This window comes from Chionomys nivalis, chromosome 1 (genome assembly GCF_950005125.1).
Source record: "Chionomys nivalis chromosome 1, mChiNiv1.1, whole genome shotgun sequence".
Taxonomy (NCBI): Eukaryota; Metazoa; Chordata; class Mammalia; order Rodentia; family Cricetidae; genus Chionomys; species Chionomys nivalis.
In genome coordinates, this window is record NC_080086.1 from 39,037,330 (window position 1) to 39,054,211 (window position 16,882).

The 16,882-nt window shown below is 39.7% G+C and overlaps 1 protein-coding gene across 3 annotated transcripts in view; it reads right to left on the bottom strand.

The window, feature by feature from the left end:
* The window catches only part of Grm7 (glutamate metabotropic receptor 7), an 897,233-nt gene that overhangs the window by 43,300 nt on the left and 837,051 nt on the right, over nt 1-16,882 (bottom strand). The window contains exons 10-11 of one of the 3 annotated variants that reach the window (XM_057768684.1): nt 14,385-14,466; nt 12,674-13,491 (exon numbers count right to left, since the gene is read on the bottom strand). The exons of 1 other annotated variant lie outside the window; for it this stretch is intronic. In XM_057768684.1, coding sequence (XP_057624667.1) covers nt 14,396-14,466 — 71 coding nt within the window. In that variant the 3' untranslated portion in view covers nt 12,674-13,491; nt 14,385-14,395. Of the gene's footprint in view, nt 1-12,673; nt 13,492-14,384; nt 14,467-16,882 lie in introns of those variants that run through there. One more of the 3 variants, XM_057768691.1, reaches the window with a different exon arrangement.

Consider the following 16,882-nt stretch of genomic DNA (forward strand, 5'->3'; position numbering starts at 1 on the left):
CCTATTACAAATAATGCTGCTATGAACATAGTTGATGAACATGAATGACAGCTTATGCTGGAGAGGCTGTGGGGTAAAGGGAACACTCCTCCATTGTTGGTGGGAGTGTAAACTGTACAACTGTGTTGAAAATCAGTGTGGTGATTTCTCAGAAAATTAGGAATCAATCTACCTCAAGACTCATCAATATCACTGTTGGGTATATAGGCAAAGGATGCTCAATCATAGCACAAGGATATATGTTCAGCAAATGTTTTTACCCATTGAGCCATCTCCCTAATGCCACTGATACTGTTTTATTGATAAGACTTGTGTGTGTGTGTGTGTGTGTGTGGTTTTTATCTGAAAGTTCAAAGAAGCAAGTAACCAAGCACATGCCAGACAGTGATGCCCAAGCTTATCCATGCACAGGACAACTGAAACATAGTCATTGGCTTTGGAAAGAAAAATCATAACCTCTTCCAGCCAACATCAGAATCCCCAAGATGTCAATCACATGGGAAGTGGCATAGAAGCACTTCACAATGAGATGAATGCCTGTTCTCAGCCTTGAATATCTAACTTGAATGTGTTGTTGATAATAAGCAGTGGCAGTGAAGACCATATTTTACTTCGTGTGGCGCTGGCTTTGCAAAGCCTAGCCTTTCTATTGCAAGATCTATAACCACAGAAGATCAGTAACTATAGAGCATTGTGATAAGTTTGGGAAACGAGTTGGAGAAATCTTCTAAAATGAGGGAAAGTCACTTCTGACCAGCATATTCTTTGTTACTGTTAGCTTATAATACATGACATATTATAACCCATATTACTAGATGCTGTAATTGATATGTTCCCAAACACTCACAGAGAAACCTCATGGAGCATTTTCATTAAAAAAAAATAGAATTGAAATATATCTCTTTCTGTCTTTGTAAATGAATTTCTCACACAGAGCAAATTTTTGTCTAATCATGGATCCATGCTCTCTCTCTCTCTCTCTCTCTCTCTCTCTCTCTCTCCCTCTCTCCCCGTCCCTGCCTCCCTCCCTCCCTCCCTCCCTCCCTCCCTCCCTCCCTCCCTCCCTCCCCCCCCTCTGTGGCATGGTATGTTCTATGCCACAGCATTAGAGTGTGTCTAATGAGCACTCGAATATGGTTAGTTCAAGTAAGGAATAAAATGTTTAATTTCCTTTCATGCTAAATAATTTAAATTTCAACAAGCATGTATAACCGATGGCTATTATATAAACTGACTGCTATGACTTGGTTGGTGATGGTCATAAGAAAAAGATTTCATTTTGCAGGCAAATGGATGGAACTAGAAAAAAAAATATCATAAGTGAGGTAACCTGGACCCAGAAAGACAGGTATGGTATGTATTCATTTATGACTTATGAGTTGGTATTGGCTATTAAGTAAATTATAATCAAGCTACAATCCTTGGACCCAGAAAGATTAGGTAGAGAGGAGGGCTCTAGGAGCAATGCAGGGATCTCTTGAGAAGGGGAAAATAGAACAGATTTTACAGGTGGACCGGGTAGGTTGGTATGCCAATGGGAGGAGTCAGGCATGGAGGAGATAGGATAGAGAGATAGAATTCTGGAGAGGTGGCTGGAATTGGGGGTACTTTGTGGGGGGCAGTGTGAAAACCTAGTGCAGTGGAAAACTTTCTGAAATATATGAGTGTGAGGACTCTTACTAAGAGACAATATGGAACCTGAAGCAGAAAACTACTGTAGCAAGACCTCCAGTGGCAGTACTTGGTTTGATTCAATTAAGGGGGTTCCTTGGAGATCCCCCAAACAACCAAGCCTAATACTAGAACAGACGTTTGTACTCTGCAAACTGACAACAGGACTCCCTTGCCAAGAACAATAGTCACAAATCTCAGTGAGTGTAGAGAGGTCAAGTTTCTGTTTGCTTGGAGCCTTCTCCTCTACATTCTAGTCTCTTTGGTGTGGTAAGGTACTCTGTATTCTACCAAAAGAGAACCATGGACACCAACCCAGCCTCAAAATCTTTGACACACAATCTGTCCCACCTGCAAGATGTGCTGGGGCAATAGTCATGCAGAACTTCCTGGAGTGGCCGACCAATGTCTGATTTAACTTGAGGCCTACTTTGCAAGAGAGAGCCCAAGCCTGATACTGCTTAGGTGGCCAGGAACAAGAGAATGGATAGACCAGAGAATTAGGGTAGAACTAAAGACAACTGGTCAAAATAATCAATGAAATAATTCCTAATGACATTCTGCTATACTCATAGATTGGTGTCTTGCCCAGTAGTCATCAGAGAGGCTTCCTCAGGCCGCAGATGGGAGTGCATACAGAGATCCACAGCCAGGCATTAGGCAAAGAGAAATTCTAAGGTGAAGATTTCCATTGGGTTCTTCCCCTTGGAGCTCAGGAAATCCCTTGGGAGAGGATACAGATAGTTTATAGGAGTTGGAGAGGATGAAGGATACCAGGAGAACAGGGCCCAGTAAATTAACTAAGTAGGTTGCCAAGGGCTCACAGAGACTCAAGTGGTAAGCACATATCACACAGGGATCTTCCCCAGGTCCTCTGTGCATATATTGGGACTGTTAACTTGGTAGTTTCTCAAACTCTTAACAGTGGGAGTGGGTGTTATTTGACATTTTCCTGCTCTTGAGACTTTTTCTCCTGTTGGGTTGTCTTGTCCAGTCTTGGTGTGGACAAAGCCCTCAAAAACTCTTGAGGGCTTTTGTCACATCTTATTGTAGTTTGTGCTGTTGTGTTTGCTTGTTGTCTCTTTGAGGCCTGATCTTTTCTGAAGGGAGATGGAGTGGGAGTGGATCCAGGGGAGATGGGAGGTGGGAGGAGCTGAGAGGAGTAGAGGGAGAGGAAGAAACTATAGTCTGAATGTACTGCATGAGAGAAGTAATTATTTTCAATAAAAAATTAAAAAGAATTCCTGGGAATTTCTCTAGTGCCAGGTTTCCTGCTAGCCCCATAATGGCTCCCTTAATCAAGATATCTCTTTCATTGCTCTCTTCTCTATCCTTCCTCCATCTCGACTATCCCTTTCCCTCCTCCCCACTCCCTTTCTCCCCTCCTCTTTTTCTTGTGTCCTCCCTTCTCAACCCACCTCCATACTCCCAATTTTGTCAGGCAGTTTTATCTATTTCTCCTTTCCATGTGGATCTATGTATGTTTTTCTTAGAGTTCACCTTGTTACTTAGCTTCTCTACGATCATGGACTATAGGCTCCATATCCTTTGCTTTACAGGTATAGACTTATGAGTGAGTACATAGCATGTTTATTTTTCTGGGTCTGGGTTAACCCCAGATAAGAGCCTAAGCAATAGAGGAGAGGGTATCCGAACTGGCCTTGTTTTGTAACCAGACTGATGAATATTTTAAATGTCACCATAGAATCTTTATTCAGCCACTGATGGAAACAGAGGTAGAGACTCACAGCAGAACACTGGGCTGAGTTCTGAGAGTCCAGTTAAAGAGTGAGAAGAGTGAGAATATGAGCAAAGAGGTCAAGACCATGATGGGGACAACCACTGAAACAGTCTACCTGAGCTAATGGGAGCTCAACAACATAGGCTGGACAGGGAAGGAATCAGCATAAATCCAAACTAGACCCTCTGAAAGTCGGTGGCAGTTGTATGACTGGAACAGACTGTGGGGCCACTGGAAGTAGCACCAGGATTTATTCCTACTGCTTTTATTGGCTTTTTGGGAGCCCATTCTTTTTGGATGGATACCTTACTCAGCCTAGATTTAGTAGGGAGGGTCTTGGACCTTTCCCAAAGCAATGTGCCTTACTCTTTCTGAGGAGTGAATGGGGGTGGGTGTCAGGTGGAGGGAATTAGAGGAGGGGAGGGAGTGGGAACTGGGATTGGTATGTAAAATGAAAAGAGATAGCTTGGTTTTTTTTTTTAAATAAAATAAAATATAAAAAACAAAAATGAAAAAAGAAAAAGAGAAGAATTTCATAGCAAATTATTTGATATAGTGTGCAGTACTGTGTTCAACATTTAATATGATAGATTCAATTAATCTTACTAACAACTCTTAGGATTCCTAGTAATATCTTTCCCATTTAGAAGATGAGAAAACTGGCATACAAAGACTAAGTAATGTGCTCATATCACTATCTAGAGTAGGGGTGCCCAACCTTTTAACATCATGATCAGGTCGTCTACATATGTGTTGAGCCCCACTTACAGCTAGCTCAGGATGCATGGGGAATGTGGATTAGCAATCACCAGAACTGGTGGTGACATCCACAGTTAGACGGTACATTGATCTTCTCAGGATGAAGCTTATACAGTGAAAATTCTGGTCACTGCAGGCTGCCCTGATCATTTTCACTGGTGAGGCAGAGTAGGAAGCCCCTGTGAAAAATGTAAAATATGGAATTTCTTTGAGGACATCAGGGCTTTGATACACAAGTCCTTTCTGGAGTCTCGAAGTGATCTCTTGAAGTCGGGCCAGCTCACTTTGCTTGCTGAAGTCACTTTAGCCCACTTAGGGCAGAGAAAAAGACACACTGATGTAGCTTCTTGCTGGCTGTTGTCATGGAGACGAGGCCTAAAACAATAGTGCTTTTCCTCCCCAGTCACAGCCCCAGAAAGCAGCTTCATTTCTACTTTGTCTGAAGCAGCAGCTGTCTGGAGAACCATGAGAAAAGGCCTTGACACAGTTTCTCACGGTGCCACCAGAGAGCTAGAATGACTTCTGGGATATGGTAGATGCCCCTTGTGTAATAACTCCCAAACTCTTCAGTCATGTATTCTTTTAATGTGTTAAAGAGCCTTTGGCAGTTGATGTTAATGGTTTTCCATCACTGTTGAATGGCATTTACTAATTAGAACATAGAATTCAGGGGTGACAAGGTTTCTTCTTACCTGTGCAGGCACAATCAACAAAGCAGCTTCTTCGAACCCTTCAATGTTCCAATGGGTACAAAATTCAGGAAAACAAATGATTTTAATTTGACTGGGATTTATTTCAGAGGCTTTCTTCATGGCCAGTCTTCTGCCCTAACTAGGGTTTCTACAATTGATCTTTGATATTTCCTTAAATAGCAGAGGTACAAACAGGTATTGCTAATTTAATGTAGACATCACTGCCATGGTTGCAGTCTGAGTGAATTTGTGCCTAAAGTCAGGAAATATGGGCTGTGTTATGAAATGTAATGAAAACTGAGTGTGTTTAAATGTGATTTCCCAGACAGCTTTTTGATAGCTCGTTGAAGCTTTGGCTTTAAGGCACCATTGCTCCAGAATGAATCAATACTAAATAGGTTGATGACAGGTCAGAGATTTATTGATATTTCAATCTGAAAATCTCACAGGTTTTTCCAGACAAAAATCAGTTGCAGAAGGATTGCTTGACTCTGCAAATTATTGGGAATGTTACAGAAAGAGAACGCAGACAAATTAGCCATGAAGGGTTAGCCAAGAAAGTTGTAGTCTCCAAAATTCTTTTCTAGAAGAGAAACAGAAAATTCCACTTAATTTAAGGGAATAGTAAACCGATAGTTAACACTGCATAGCTACTGGGCACATTGTGCATGAAGTACTTAATCATTACTTAGTCCGTATAACAAAATAAGTATTGTACAGTGATCAAAGTTGTTCAGAGAGATGACCTTTGCTGATGCGTCACATTGCCTACCTAGCATAAATGATACTATGAGACACACTAGGTTGCTATTTTTTCCTATAAATGAGAGTGTGGTAAGAAACCCTATTGAAGCTACTATCCTTGATGACCTATCCCATAATATACTGAGAACTAAGTACACTGCAAGAGACTAACTTTCTCTGTGGTGCATGTTAACGGATAACAATAAATCTCTGTTATATGCTTCCTACCCTATTTAGAGGGATCCATGTCATTCTTGAGTAGAGCTTCAAGACCGGATGCTAATAGATAATGGTGTCATTTCTCCATTTCTTTTGAAAATTTAAGGGCAAACTGCTAGATCACTTCTGCTCAAGCGCATATAAACTGTGACAGTCTCTTTCATTTGTGAAATCAATTGGTGAGCAGGAAAGAAAGACTTTCTGGGTCCACTTAGGATGCAGGCAGACACTTGCCTTGGCCATTGGCTTGACTGTGTGTCAATGCAGATTGTCATTTGTAGCTGCAGGTTACCTGAGGAGAAACAACAGCTCAGGGCTATTCTGAATTTTAATAAACCATGGGAACTTAAAATGTAAAAGAAATTTGCGAACATGAGCAAAAGATAAAACCAAAAGAGGAAAAGGGATTAAATTCCTAGAGGGAAAGTGGAGGCCAGTTTAATCCAGCTTTCAGCTATACCAAAAGCCAGTGGATATATGGATATATGTAATGTGCTATAGTGTGTGTGTGTGTGTGTGTGTGTGTGTGTGTGCATATGTATGTTTTGGACTTTGCTATTGCACAAAGCACATGGAGGAGGAGCAGGTGCTGAAGCTGTGTTAGGAATTTTACTTTTCTCTTCAAAGGAAGTCCCTGGTACTATTCACTATGTCTAGTGAAATCCATTTCTGAGTTTAATGAACTTTTCTTGTGTTCCCATGCCAGATGTGACCATTTGAAGCTTAGGTGGAGTTTACCTTAAGCATAAGTATGTGAGGACTGTAAAATTTAACTATAAAGCTGGCTGTGACCAGCTCTAGAGCACCAGCGGACCTGACTATATGTTCCTTGGTGGACTCTAATGAGTGAGATGCTCCAGGACCTGAAAGTTTGTTTTCCTCTAAGCTGGAATTACTGTGCTTAATTGTTCAGACCACCAGACATACTAAAGGGGAAGATGTGGTCTTGTCATTTCAGGAAAGAAGAAAGGTAGGGGAAAGGGGGTGCAAGGAAGGAAGGGGACGGGATAGGGAAGAAGGGGAATAAACAAAAGGGAAGGAAAATAAGAAATTGGTGGGAAGAAAAGGAAGGAAGAGGAAATGAAGGATGAGAAGAAAGGGAAGGGAAGAAAGAAAAGGTAAGGGATGTAAGAGAAGGAAAAAGAAAGGCAGAGGGAGGGAAGGAAGGAAAAGAGCTAGTGCCCCTCCCCTGTGGTCTCATTGTTGGTTGATGATTCCAGTTGTGAGGTCCTGGAAAGCCCAAGCATTCTAAAAATCAACTAATAAGAACAGAAATAATGATAAGATGAATGATACAGAAAGAAAGAAAAAAAAGAGTAATTTTTTTTTTCAGACGTAGAAAAGTCATCAGAAAAGGCTCTATCTTCCAATCCCAAAGTTGATGTCTATCCTGCTGCTGAGTTACTAGTGTCCTGCTTGGATGGGTATTGCTCAGTTCTGAACTTTAGTTTCTTGTATGTCAATAGAAACAAGAAGGCTTGTCTCGGAGCTTGGTTAGATTCTTTGCAAACTCCAGTAAGGTGTGTAGTAAGAATGGGTGAATCATAACCAACATTACAGCTTCTATTATTTAATCATGTTATAACTGTGTAGGTTTTATACATAAATTTGTATGAGTCTTCTGTTGCTGGACAATTCTGATTGGATATAAAAGTGATAATACTCAATTTTAAAGTATCAGTGAAAATTTCTGGTTTTGTTAACCAATTTTGTTATATATTGGCATACAAGGAGACCAAATGTGTTTTTACTAGCAAAGATGAAAGGTTTCCCTACCTGCTCTGGTATTATTCTGTCACTCAGGACATTTATCAGAACTATAATTTCTACTTAAAATGTCCTTTGACTTACCAGCAGGCCTGAAACTGCCTGTTACAGTTAATCATATGGACTGGCACATATATCAGGTAGCACGCGTCTGTGTATCCTGCAGCAACCTTGCACTGAAAGCTTTTTCTCTGTTGACCTCACCAAGGCAGAAGACCACAGTGACCCATCTTGAAAAAAGTGACCATCTCTGCTGTACCCAGAGACAAGGTTGGCTACCTTCACTGGTAATCTATATGTCTTCCCCCCTCAACTCTGATGGTTATGACAGACAAAATAGAAAACCAGGGTCTAGGGAGATGGCTCAGTTGATAAATCACTTCCTGTATAAACATAAACACCTAAATCCATTCCTTGGAACCCATGTAAAAGAAGTGGCACAGGCTTGTAATCCCGGAGTTAGAAGGATAGAAACAGGAGGATCCCTGGGACTTAGAACATGCCTAGCTGAACTGATGCACTCCAGTTTCATTATGACCCCCAATCTCAAAGAGTAAGGTAAAATCCAAGTGAGAATAATACTCATTGGCCATCTCTACCTTCCATGTGTATGGACACACACACACACACACACATTCAGACACATATACACATAATTAAACAAAAAACATCACAATACCTTAAAAAAGAGGGAAGGGGATAAAATCAAAGGAAAGAAAAGAGAAGAGAGAAAAGAAAGGGAATGAAGGAAAACAGCGAGGAAAGGGGAGAGAAGGGAAGGTGAGGGAGGAGAGAAGGGTATCAGAGATGACTAAGGATGTCAGTAGCATGCCTTCACATTTGACTCATTCTTAGATAGGAAGTTTCTACTATATAGGATCCCAAGCTGTTGCCATGGTATCCCATTAAGGGAACATGTTTCTATAGGAAAGTGAGTGTTAAATAAAATGGAGCTTATCCATGGTCACAGAGATGTACAAGGCAAGCCAACTACCACAAGGGTCACATTCCAAGTTTAGTTTTTCTTATTATTGGCTAGAAAAAAAATGACAATGCAGTCAAGGTCATGCTAAACACTTACCAATGTGAAGTAACTATTCAAATTAAAATCTTCTAAGGCTTTGGCTCAGCTAAGCAAGAACACCCATGGGAGATTTCTCTAACACCCTCCTTGTACAAGTTGAAACCTTGGAGGTTACTCTAAGAAAGGACAGACAGAAAAAAAGAATTCAAAACCAATCTTCATCTTTAAAAGACAAAATGAATTATGAGAATATTCATGCAGATCATAAAATAAATGATTATTACCTTTGATTCCAAGAGGAAGTTAATTTAAAATGTGTCCAAGTTTCAATGGGGCAGGGGACAGGAGAAAGAGAGAGAGAGAGAGAGAGAGAGAGAGAGAGAGAGAAAGAGAGAGAGAGAGAAAGAGAGAGAGACTCTGCAAAGTTGAGGTACATCTGTAGCAGTTAGAAACTAGAACAGAATCATCAATGAGTATGGAGATAAACCTCTCTCGTAGCAGTTAGGTGCGTGAAAATGTTCAGTGATGAACTAATCTGGGTTAAGGACATACATTTTTCTTTTTAAATTAAAGTAACATTGGCTTCTAAAAGATAAAACTTATCCTAAATAGCTGGGTCTGAGAAAACCCACTCAGGTGATCAGAAAGTTACCAACTATCCATCAAAGTAGACTCTAGAACAATTTTAAGTTAGTGTGTCTGAACTTGATTGAGTCTATGTGTACCATATGCATGCAAAAGCCCACAGTAGCTAAAAATGGATATTGGACCCTCTGTCACTGAAGTTACAGGTTGTTGTGACCTGTCATGTGGGTTCTGGGAATTGAACCTGGGTCCTCTGACAATGCAGTAATTGCTTCTAACCATTGAGCCATCTCTCCATCTCCAAGCCATTTCCAACATAAATTGTCAAGTTCGTGTGTGATTGGACTGATAAATGGTGTAGAAATTTGTAGTCCACAGAGGAAAGAAATAGGTATAATATTTGCTGGTCTTGTATGTTGGCTAAGTGCCCCAAAAGAAAGATTAAATGCAGGTGTAGTGCTGATATCAGTTCAAGGATTTTCATATAAAACCACAACACACCTTTGAAACCTGCCATCAGCATAAGTCATCTCTTTAGCCTCTATGATCTGGAGGCTTTGTCCTGAAGCATGCAATACCTCCTGCTGAGTTACATACTGAGCAATTTTTTATTCATAATTCCCATTTACTATTAACTATATACTTATCAGGTTCTAGGTAAGGCTGAGAGCCTGGAACACACACACACACACACACACACAAATAACAAAGGCAATGAAATAAAGGAAACTTTAGTCCCTATGTAGATAGGTCACTTCATGGATGTCATGCCCTAAGATACTGTGTTCTTAACTCTGATACAGCAGCTTTGCAGAACCATTTCTCGTTCCTAAACATGCCCCCATTATTTTTATGTGTCATATTCTTTATGTGTAGTTGTCCCTGTTGTATCTTTCCTTGTATGACTGCCTGGACCGCCTTACAAACAGGATGGAGCCTAGTGTTCTCCGTACATAGCTTAACAACTGATTTGCTTTTTCTAAGAGCCCCCCTCATCTGAAATCAAAATTTCTTACCCGATCCTCCATCACGTCTGAGTTCCCCGAGGGACTTGTCCATTTCTGTCTCCCAATCATGTCACCTCAGGCTTGCACAGGGGCAAAGCTTCTGAATATTCATTTGACTGTTCCCCCTTATCAGCAGTCCCATGGTTCATAAATCTTGATGAGACCAAGCCAGGCAGTGGTTCAATGTACCTTGTGATGTAGTTTCCATGACTTAATGGCATGGTGTGTATAACTCTACTTTGCTAGCAAAACTACTGGCTGTGTGTGCTTTCATCCTATTCTTCAAGTGGGATGTGAGCTGGAGAGCTGGGGTGGCAGGTATTAATTGGTTTCTGAGCATGTGCTGAGAGAACAGTCCTGATGAGATTTATTGCTGCATTTATTTCAGAGGTGATTCTGTGTCAAAGTTTAGGTAGCCTTATATTCTTTGCTGTGCTATATTTAGAGAGTGTTTCAAAGTAGATTTAAAATTGAAGTGGTCTCGTGTTCAAACAAGGGCACTACACTGAATGTTAACGAGGAAGAACCTCAATAGGATGTAAAGCCTAAATGACAAAGTTATAAAAACTTCAAGTGCTAAATAACATCATCATATTAATGACAAGAAACAAAAGATTATTAAAATTGATTTGTTTGGAGCATGTGTATGTATGCATTGTGTCCATGAGTTTGCATGTGAGTGGTTACACAAGTATATAGGTGAGAGTGTATGTGTGTGCACCTATATTTTGAGGCCAGAGGTTAGTATCAAGTGTGGTCCCTGATTGTTCTTTTCTTTATTTATTGAGGCAGGCTTTCTTGCTGTACTTAAAGCTTGCCAATTTGGGTAGTCTAACTAGCCAGCATCCTCTGGGGATCCCCTGTTTCCCCCTCAACAACTGGGATTGCAGGTGGACTGTCACACTACCAGTAATTTATTTAGGTGCTAGGGATCCAAATTTTATGCTTGGGGAGCATAAAAGTTGAGATCTCAATAGTATTAAAATCTGAATACTCGCTCAGAAGAAGAAAACTAGGCAAAAGCACAGAAAGTTTTTGTATGTCTGTATATGCAAGACTGGACTGAACCTAAAGCTTTATAATCGCACCACCATCCTCCAGTATGCCACTACTCTACGAAAACAACCTAGTTCCTGGCCTGACTCATTTCCCCCTTTCTTTTTTCCTTAATTAGAAGTTAAAAGAAATGTTGCTAGACTGATAACACTTTGTATAGGTGTAAAATTTATAAACATGTAAATGAAAAGATGAAGCAGTGATGCTTTTGCTGATTTAAGGTTTAGGCATCTGTCAGAGATTTAAAACAGGATCCTTGTAGAAAACAGATTTTCTAGTCGTGTTACACTTCGTTCTGTCTGACTTTACATTTGTTTCCTTCCATCTCTTACAAGCAAATGCCACGCTTGCTGGATATGATGTGTCTTTGTTGGGACACAGTGGCTAAAGTAGATTTAAAAGTAAATTAGCATAAAATTCACTGTTACACCTATAGTTTTCTCTTTACTATTTCATCTCCTTGAGTACTGCAACACAGAAATAGATTCAAACATGGGAACCCTGAGCCATTTCTCTAGTGGGCCTGCAAACATAGGTAGTTCCTATTGTAAAGGGGAATGATTGATGCCTATTCTGAAAACACATATCTTGAGTTGTCTTCCACTTCCAATTATTTTTAAAGAAACCAAACATGGAATGCATCCCTCCTTTGAGAAGCTACCCTTAAACTGATCAGGAAAGGAAATCAAGTGCAGATATCCTGTGATGTAACCTCTCTGCTCACCCTCTCAGAATCTCCCCAACAAAGTCTGTGAGGCAAAATAACCCCAGGAAACAGGTTTCTTTTGAATCTAAGCTCTACTTCCTAGAAGCATTTATGTTTAAATTTATTACATTGTGCGTGTGTGCCTGTGTGTGCATGTGTACCTGTGTGCCTTTGTGTGTGTATACACATGCAAGTGTGTGTGTATGTCTGAGAACAACCCCAGAGATTCTGCTCTCCCACCATGTAGACTCAATGGCATGCATGTGTGTGTGTGTGTGTACCAGAGAACAACCACAGGGAGTATGCTCTCCCACCATATAGATGCAAGGGTGTAACTCAGGTCATCAGACTTGGCAGCAAGCTCCCTTACCTGCTGAGCCAACATGCCGATCTCTAGCAATACTCTTTAACTGAAAGATCAACTTTACATAGTTTCCCATTACTTCCTTTAAACCAAAAGGCCCCTGCTGAGAATGGAGCTAAAGAGATATTTAATTTATGTTTTTTCTTTTTCTGGGGATAAATCTTTCTCATTTATTTGCAGGAAGTCTTCTGTAAAAGAACTGTTAAATGGCGAGCCACGGTGTTTTGACAAGCACTGGTACTGTGGAGACTTGAAATCGCACTGGGATACTGTTACGTAGTCACTGTAGGGAAGGATGCCCTATTTAAAATCTAGGACACGTCATGTTGATACCGGGAAAAGGAAATAACTATGGAAACAATACATCTGAAATTAAAGACTGAGATGTTACATCCTTCTAAAATCAACAGGAAATGTAATTGCTTTTTGAAAGTAATTGTGGCCTGTCTTTGAGTGTTAAGTAGAATTTTTTTTGAAGAGCAAGATATTATTTGATGAAGAATTTCATTCCCCCTCCCCCCAAAAAACCATATTATAGGTGTCTGGACAGTGATCTGACAGAAGTCCCATGACAGAGACGCACAAAGAGAAAAGCTAGTCCACATTGTTAAACATTATGTTAGTCTCCATAACAAGATCTCACTCTTATAGACCTCTAGAAATAGGCCTTCCAGCTGTTTTAAAAACAAGAGAGTATGGTGAGAGACAATCAGAAGGGAGTCTTTTATTCAAATTTACCACCTCATTTAAATTTTTTATTTTATTTTTAACATGTATGTGTGTGTGCGTGCGTGTGTGTGTGTATGCTTTAGTGTTCATGGGCATGCAAATGCTGATGTCCATGGAGATCATAGGAAGCCATTAGATTCCTGGAGTGAACTTGCTGGTGGCTGTGAGCCTCCCAATTTAGGTGCTAAGAACTGAATTCAAGTTCTCTACAAGAGCATTACACAATTTTTTAAAAATGATTTTTATTGAGCTCTACATTTTTCTCCCCTCCCACCTCACACAATCATATCTGTTGAAGCATCTCTCTGGCCTTTGCATGCTGTTCTCCATGTCATCCCCTGTTTAGTTTTCCTACCATTTGGTAGTTGCTGAAGCCGTCTAGACACAGATGCTTGAAAGCAAGAGTTGTGATTCCATGTTGCTTAGACTGAAATCCAGAAATGATAAGGATAGTAGCATCTCTAAGAATAGTCTTTTACAGCATATATTCACGAATGGGCTAGCAAAGTAGTATATAAGCATGAATAGTGAGTGAGTCAATCGCTGCCATCAAGATATTTCATTCATATGACCAACAGGTCAAAGAACCCATTGTTTTGAAAACCATAATATTAATTGGCAATCCATCTGACTAATATTGAAACTCCTTTGACTTTTGCCATCTTTCTTTGACCCCTTCCCTACTTTCAGAGAGCACTAAATTTAGGTTGATTTCTCAGAGAAAGAAACATGATTGACACTTCATCAATTCCAGCCATAAAATCTTTCCTGTAGTTATTTGTTGAAAAAAAGAAAAGAAAGAAAGAAGGACAGAAAAAAAAGAAAAAGAAAAAAACCAAGACAATTAGTTTTACAATGTTACGACCAGCCTGTCATACTTTTTGAGTAGATACATTCCCAGGAATGTATACATTTATTTTGATGTACAAAGTACTAATAGCTGAAGTAGGTATTTGTGCTTGACTGATAAAGCATATCCCCTTTTTCCATGTCAGTGTTCCACACTGTCAGAATGTGAAAACACACATTTAAAAATAATTTTACCATCAATTATTTTAAAGTAGACTATGTATCAGAATAAACAGCACCCATTTTCTAAAGTGATTGACTCGTTGCCACAGCCATAACCACATTCCCCAGCAAAGATACCAGGCATGTAGCTGGAGCTGTCATTGAGTTCATGAAGTGAACCACGTTTCAAAACTCATTTCTTCATACAGATAAAATTCCATATTGTCATGCACAGTGTTCATGAAAACATTTCCATTCTTAGTGTAGACAATAACACAGAAATAAATGAAAAGGAGATTGTTTTCTTACCTTTCGGGAAGCTATACTGTTGGTGGGATAGTGTACCAAGTTACCGACTTTTGTACACTCTTTCTTACTGGTGGTATACAGTCTACAGGAAAAGTAAATATATAGGAATATATAAAATAAATGTGCAGACAATATTCCTTTTTATTATAATCAATTATTTTTATTGTTGTTGAAGAAGAGGCTGTAATAGAGACCCACAGACATTGTACCCACTATTTCAGTGGATATAATCGACTTGGGTAGACCAGTTCACCACAATTCAGAACATGGGAGTTCTATAGAACTGAAGGCAGCTAGGTTGTACTTGCTTGAGTTGGTGAAATTGAGAGAAGCAGACCCCAAATAACTGATCTATCTGGCTCTCTCCTTCCTGGTGTCATCCCTTTTACCTCAGCCTAGTTCATTCTTGCTGACCAGCTTTGCTTGGTTAGTCCAGAAGAATGGAGACGAATAGCGCCATGTTGAGAATGTTAGAAATCCAAACAGATGAAGAAGCAAAACAAAACAAGAAACATTAACAAATCAGCATAGCATGGGAATGTGTTCCAGAACTTTCTAGAATTATTGCTTGTCTACAATTTGTTGCCCACATCCATTTTCCAGCAGCTTATAATTTCTTTTATTAATCAAGAAGTTCCTTCTATTGATATTTCTCTTTTATATGATTTCTTCTTTTAAGACCAGCACAGGTTATTTCTGGTTTTTCATATAGTCAATGCCAAATAGTAATATAAAAATGTAACATCCGAATACATTTATGTTGAAATTATCATGTTTTATATTTTATACTTGAGACATACATTATTGTTCTTCTCATATGGTCTTCCCCACATTCTGTGTTCACAGGCATAACCCCATCTGTTGTATTTAATGTCTACCTTCTCACTTTATCAGTTATACACTCCAATATTCAATAAGTAGGGTGTGCTGTTAGCTGCCTACCTGCCTACCATCACTAGTTTCTACTGACCTTCCAGTATCCACCTAGGTGTTTTGACTTGAGTTATTTCTCAGCCAGGGGGACATCAACTTAGAAAATGGATGGTGTCTTGGAATCAGTGTAGTTTACAGCCTGTCATCATTATGCAGTGCAATCCTTACCCAAGGGAAGCATGAGATAAGAGGGTAAGTCACATAGAATCTGATGAGTATGACTATTCCAGGTGAGGAACATATCTGGTCATATTCACCCATGGGAATTAAGTCATGCTGCCCACCAATTAATATTATCCATACAGCTTAAAAGGGACTATAAGAGTAGTCATAAGCCACAGCCCAAGCATGACCACATCCTCTTATTCATTCACCATGACCATATATGCAAGTTAACATTCACAGTACAGGGAGAGATGCCAAACTCAGGAGACAGGTGCTAAGACTAGGATTTGAAGAAATTCTAAGGAGCAGCATCTTGGACATAGCTAATGTATCCAAGTAAGGTTTGGCTTTTCTGAACCCCTGTGACAGAAATCACCTTTGTGTAAATTAAAGTCTTGGCACTTCATCCCAATGCCTTCTGGGCTCACTTGTTTTCATCTGAACATAGGCCCTGGCAACACTAGTCTGAGCCTGCAATATGGAATATATGCACAGTGAACAGATAGCATTAACAAACACTTTGACAAGTTTGTCTCTTTACCCAACAAAATGATGTTTCTCTTTAAAGCTAACAGAATTTTAACTGAAAGAGCAACTTGAGAGGAAAATTTCAGTCCTTGAAAAGTAGTGCAGTACAGAGGGCAGTTTTAACAGCTGCACATTTTAAGCCAGAAAAAGAGCTCATTTTCATGTAGACGTGTGCAGTGTGGAGGATGAGTGGAAGCGGTCATGCGCCAGATGGCAAGCTGCAGTGATGGAGCGGAGCCGTTCAAGATGAAAACACCAAGGACTCAGATACATTCACACTAAGTGTTCACAGCAAAGATGAACTGAAGAGCATTTCTGGTCCATTAATTACTTTGAAGTTCACACTATAAACTGGCCTGTCTTACATATCTTCCACCACCTTAAAAAAAAACCTTACCCATTGGAGAGTAAATTTATTGTTTATAACTTTTATCAGATATTTTAAATTGAGCAAATATTTCCTGTTTCTCCATTGCCAAAATTTAGATTTTGGAGAAGAATTTGAGACATTCATAGTTTTAAACACAATATGATATTTTGGCAACATTTCACAGCATCAGAACATTCTTGTCTATTTTCAGTGACTTAAATTTTCTCTACTAGTGAAATGCTAATATGCCAGATCTAGTCTCCACTATGGACTCAGACTGGACAGCCCAAGATTAAACACTTGCAATATACACCAAATTTCCAGATCTGTGATGTTCAGTGTAGTACTTACAGCTATGGCTGGCTACTTATGTGAAACAAAGTCAAATAAAAACAAGATTCATTCTCTCATTTGAAAAGCTGTGCTTTCAGGTGCTTGAGAGACACTGGGATTTATGTTGGATGTATGAGACAACACAGCTTCAGAACACACTGTTGCCTGC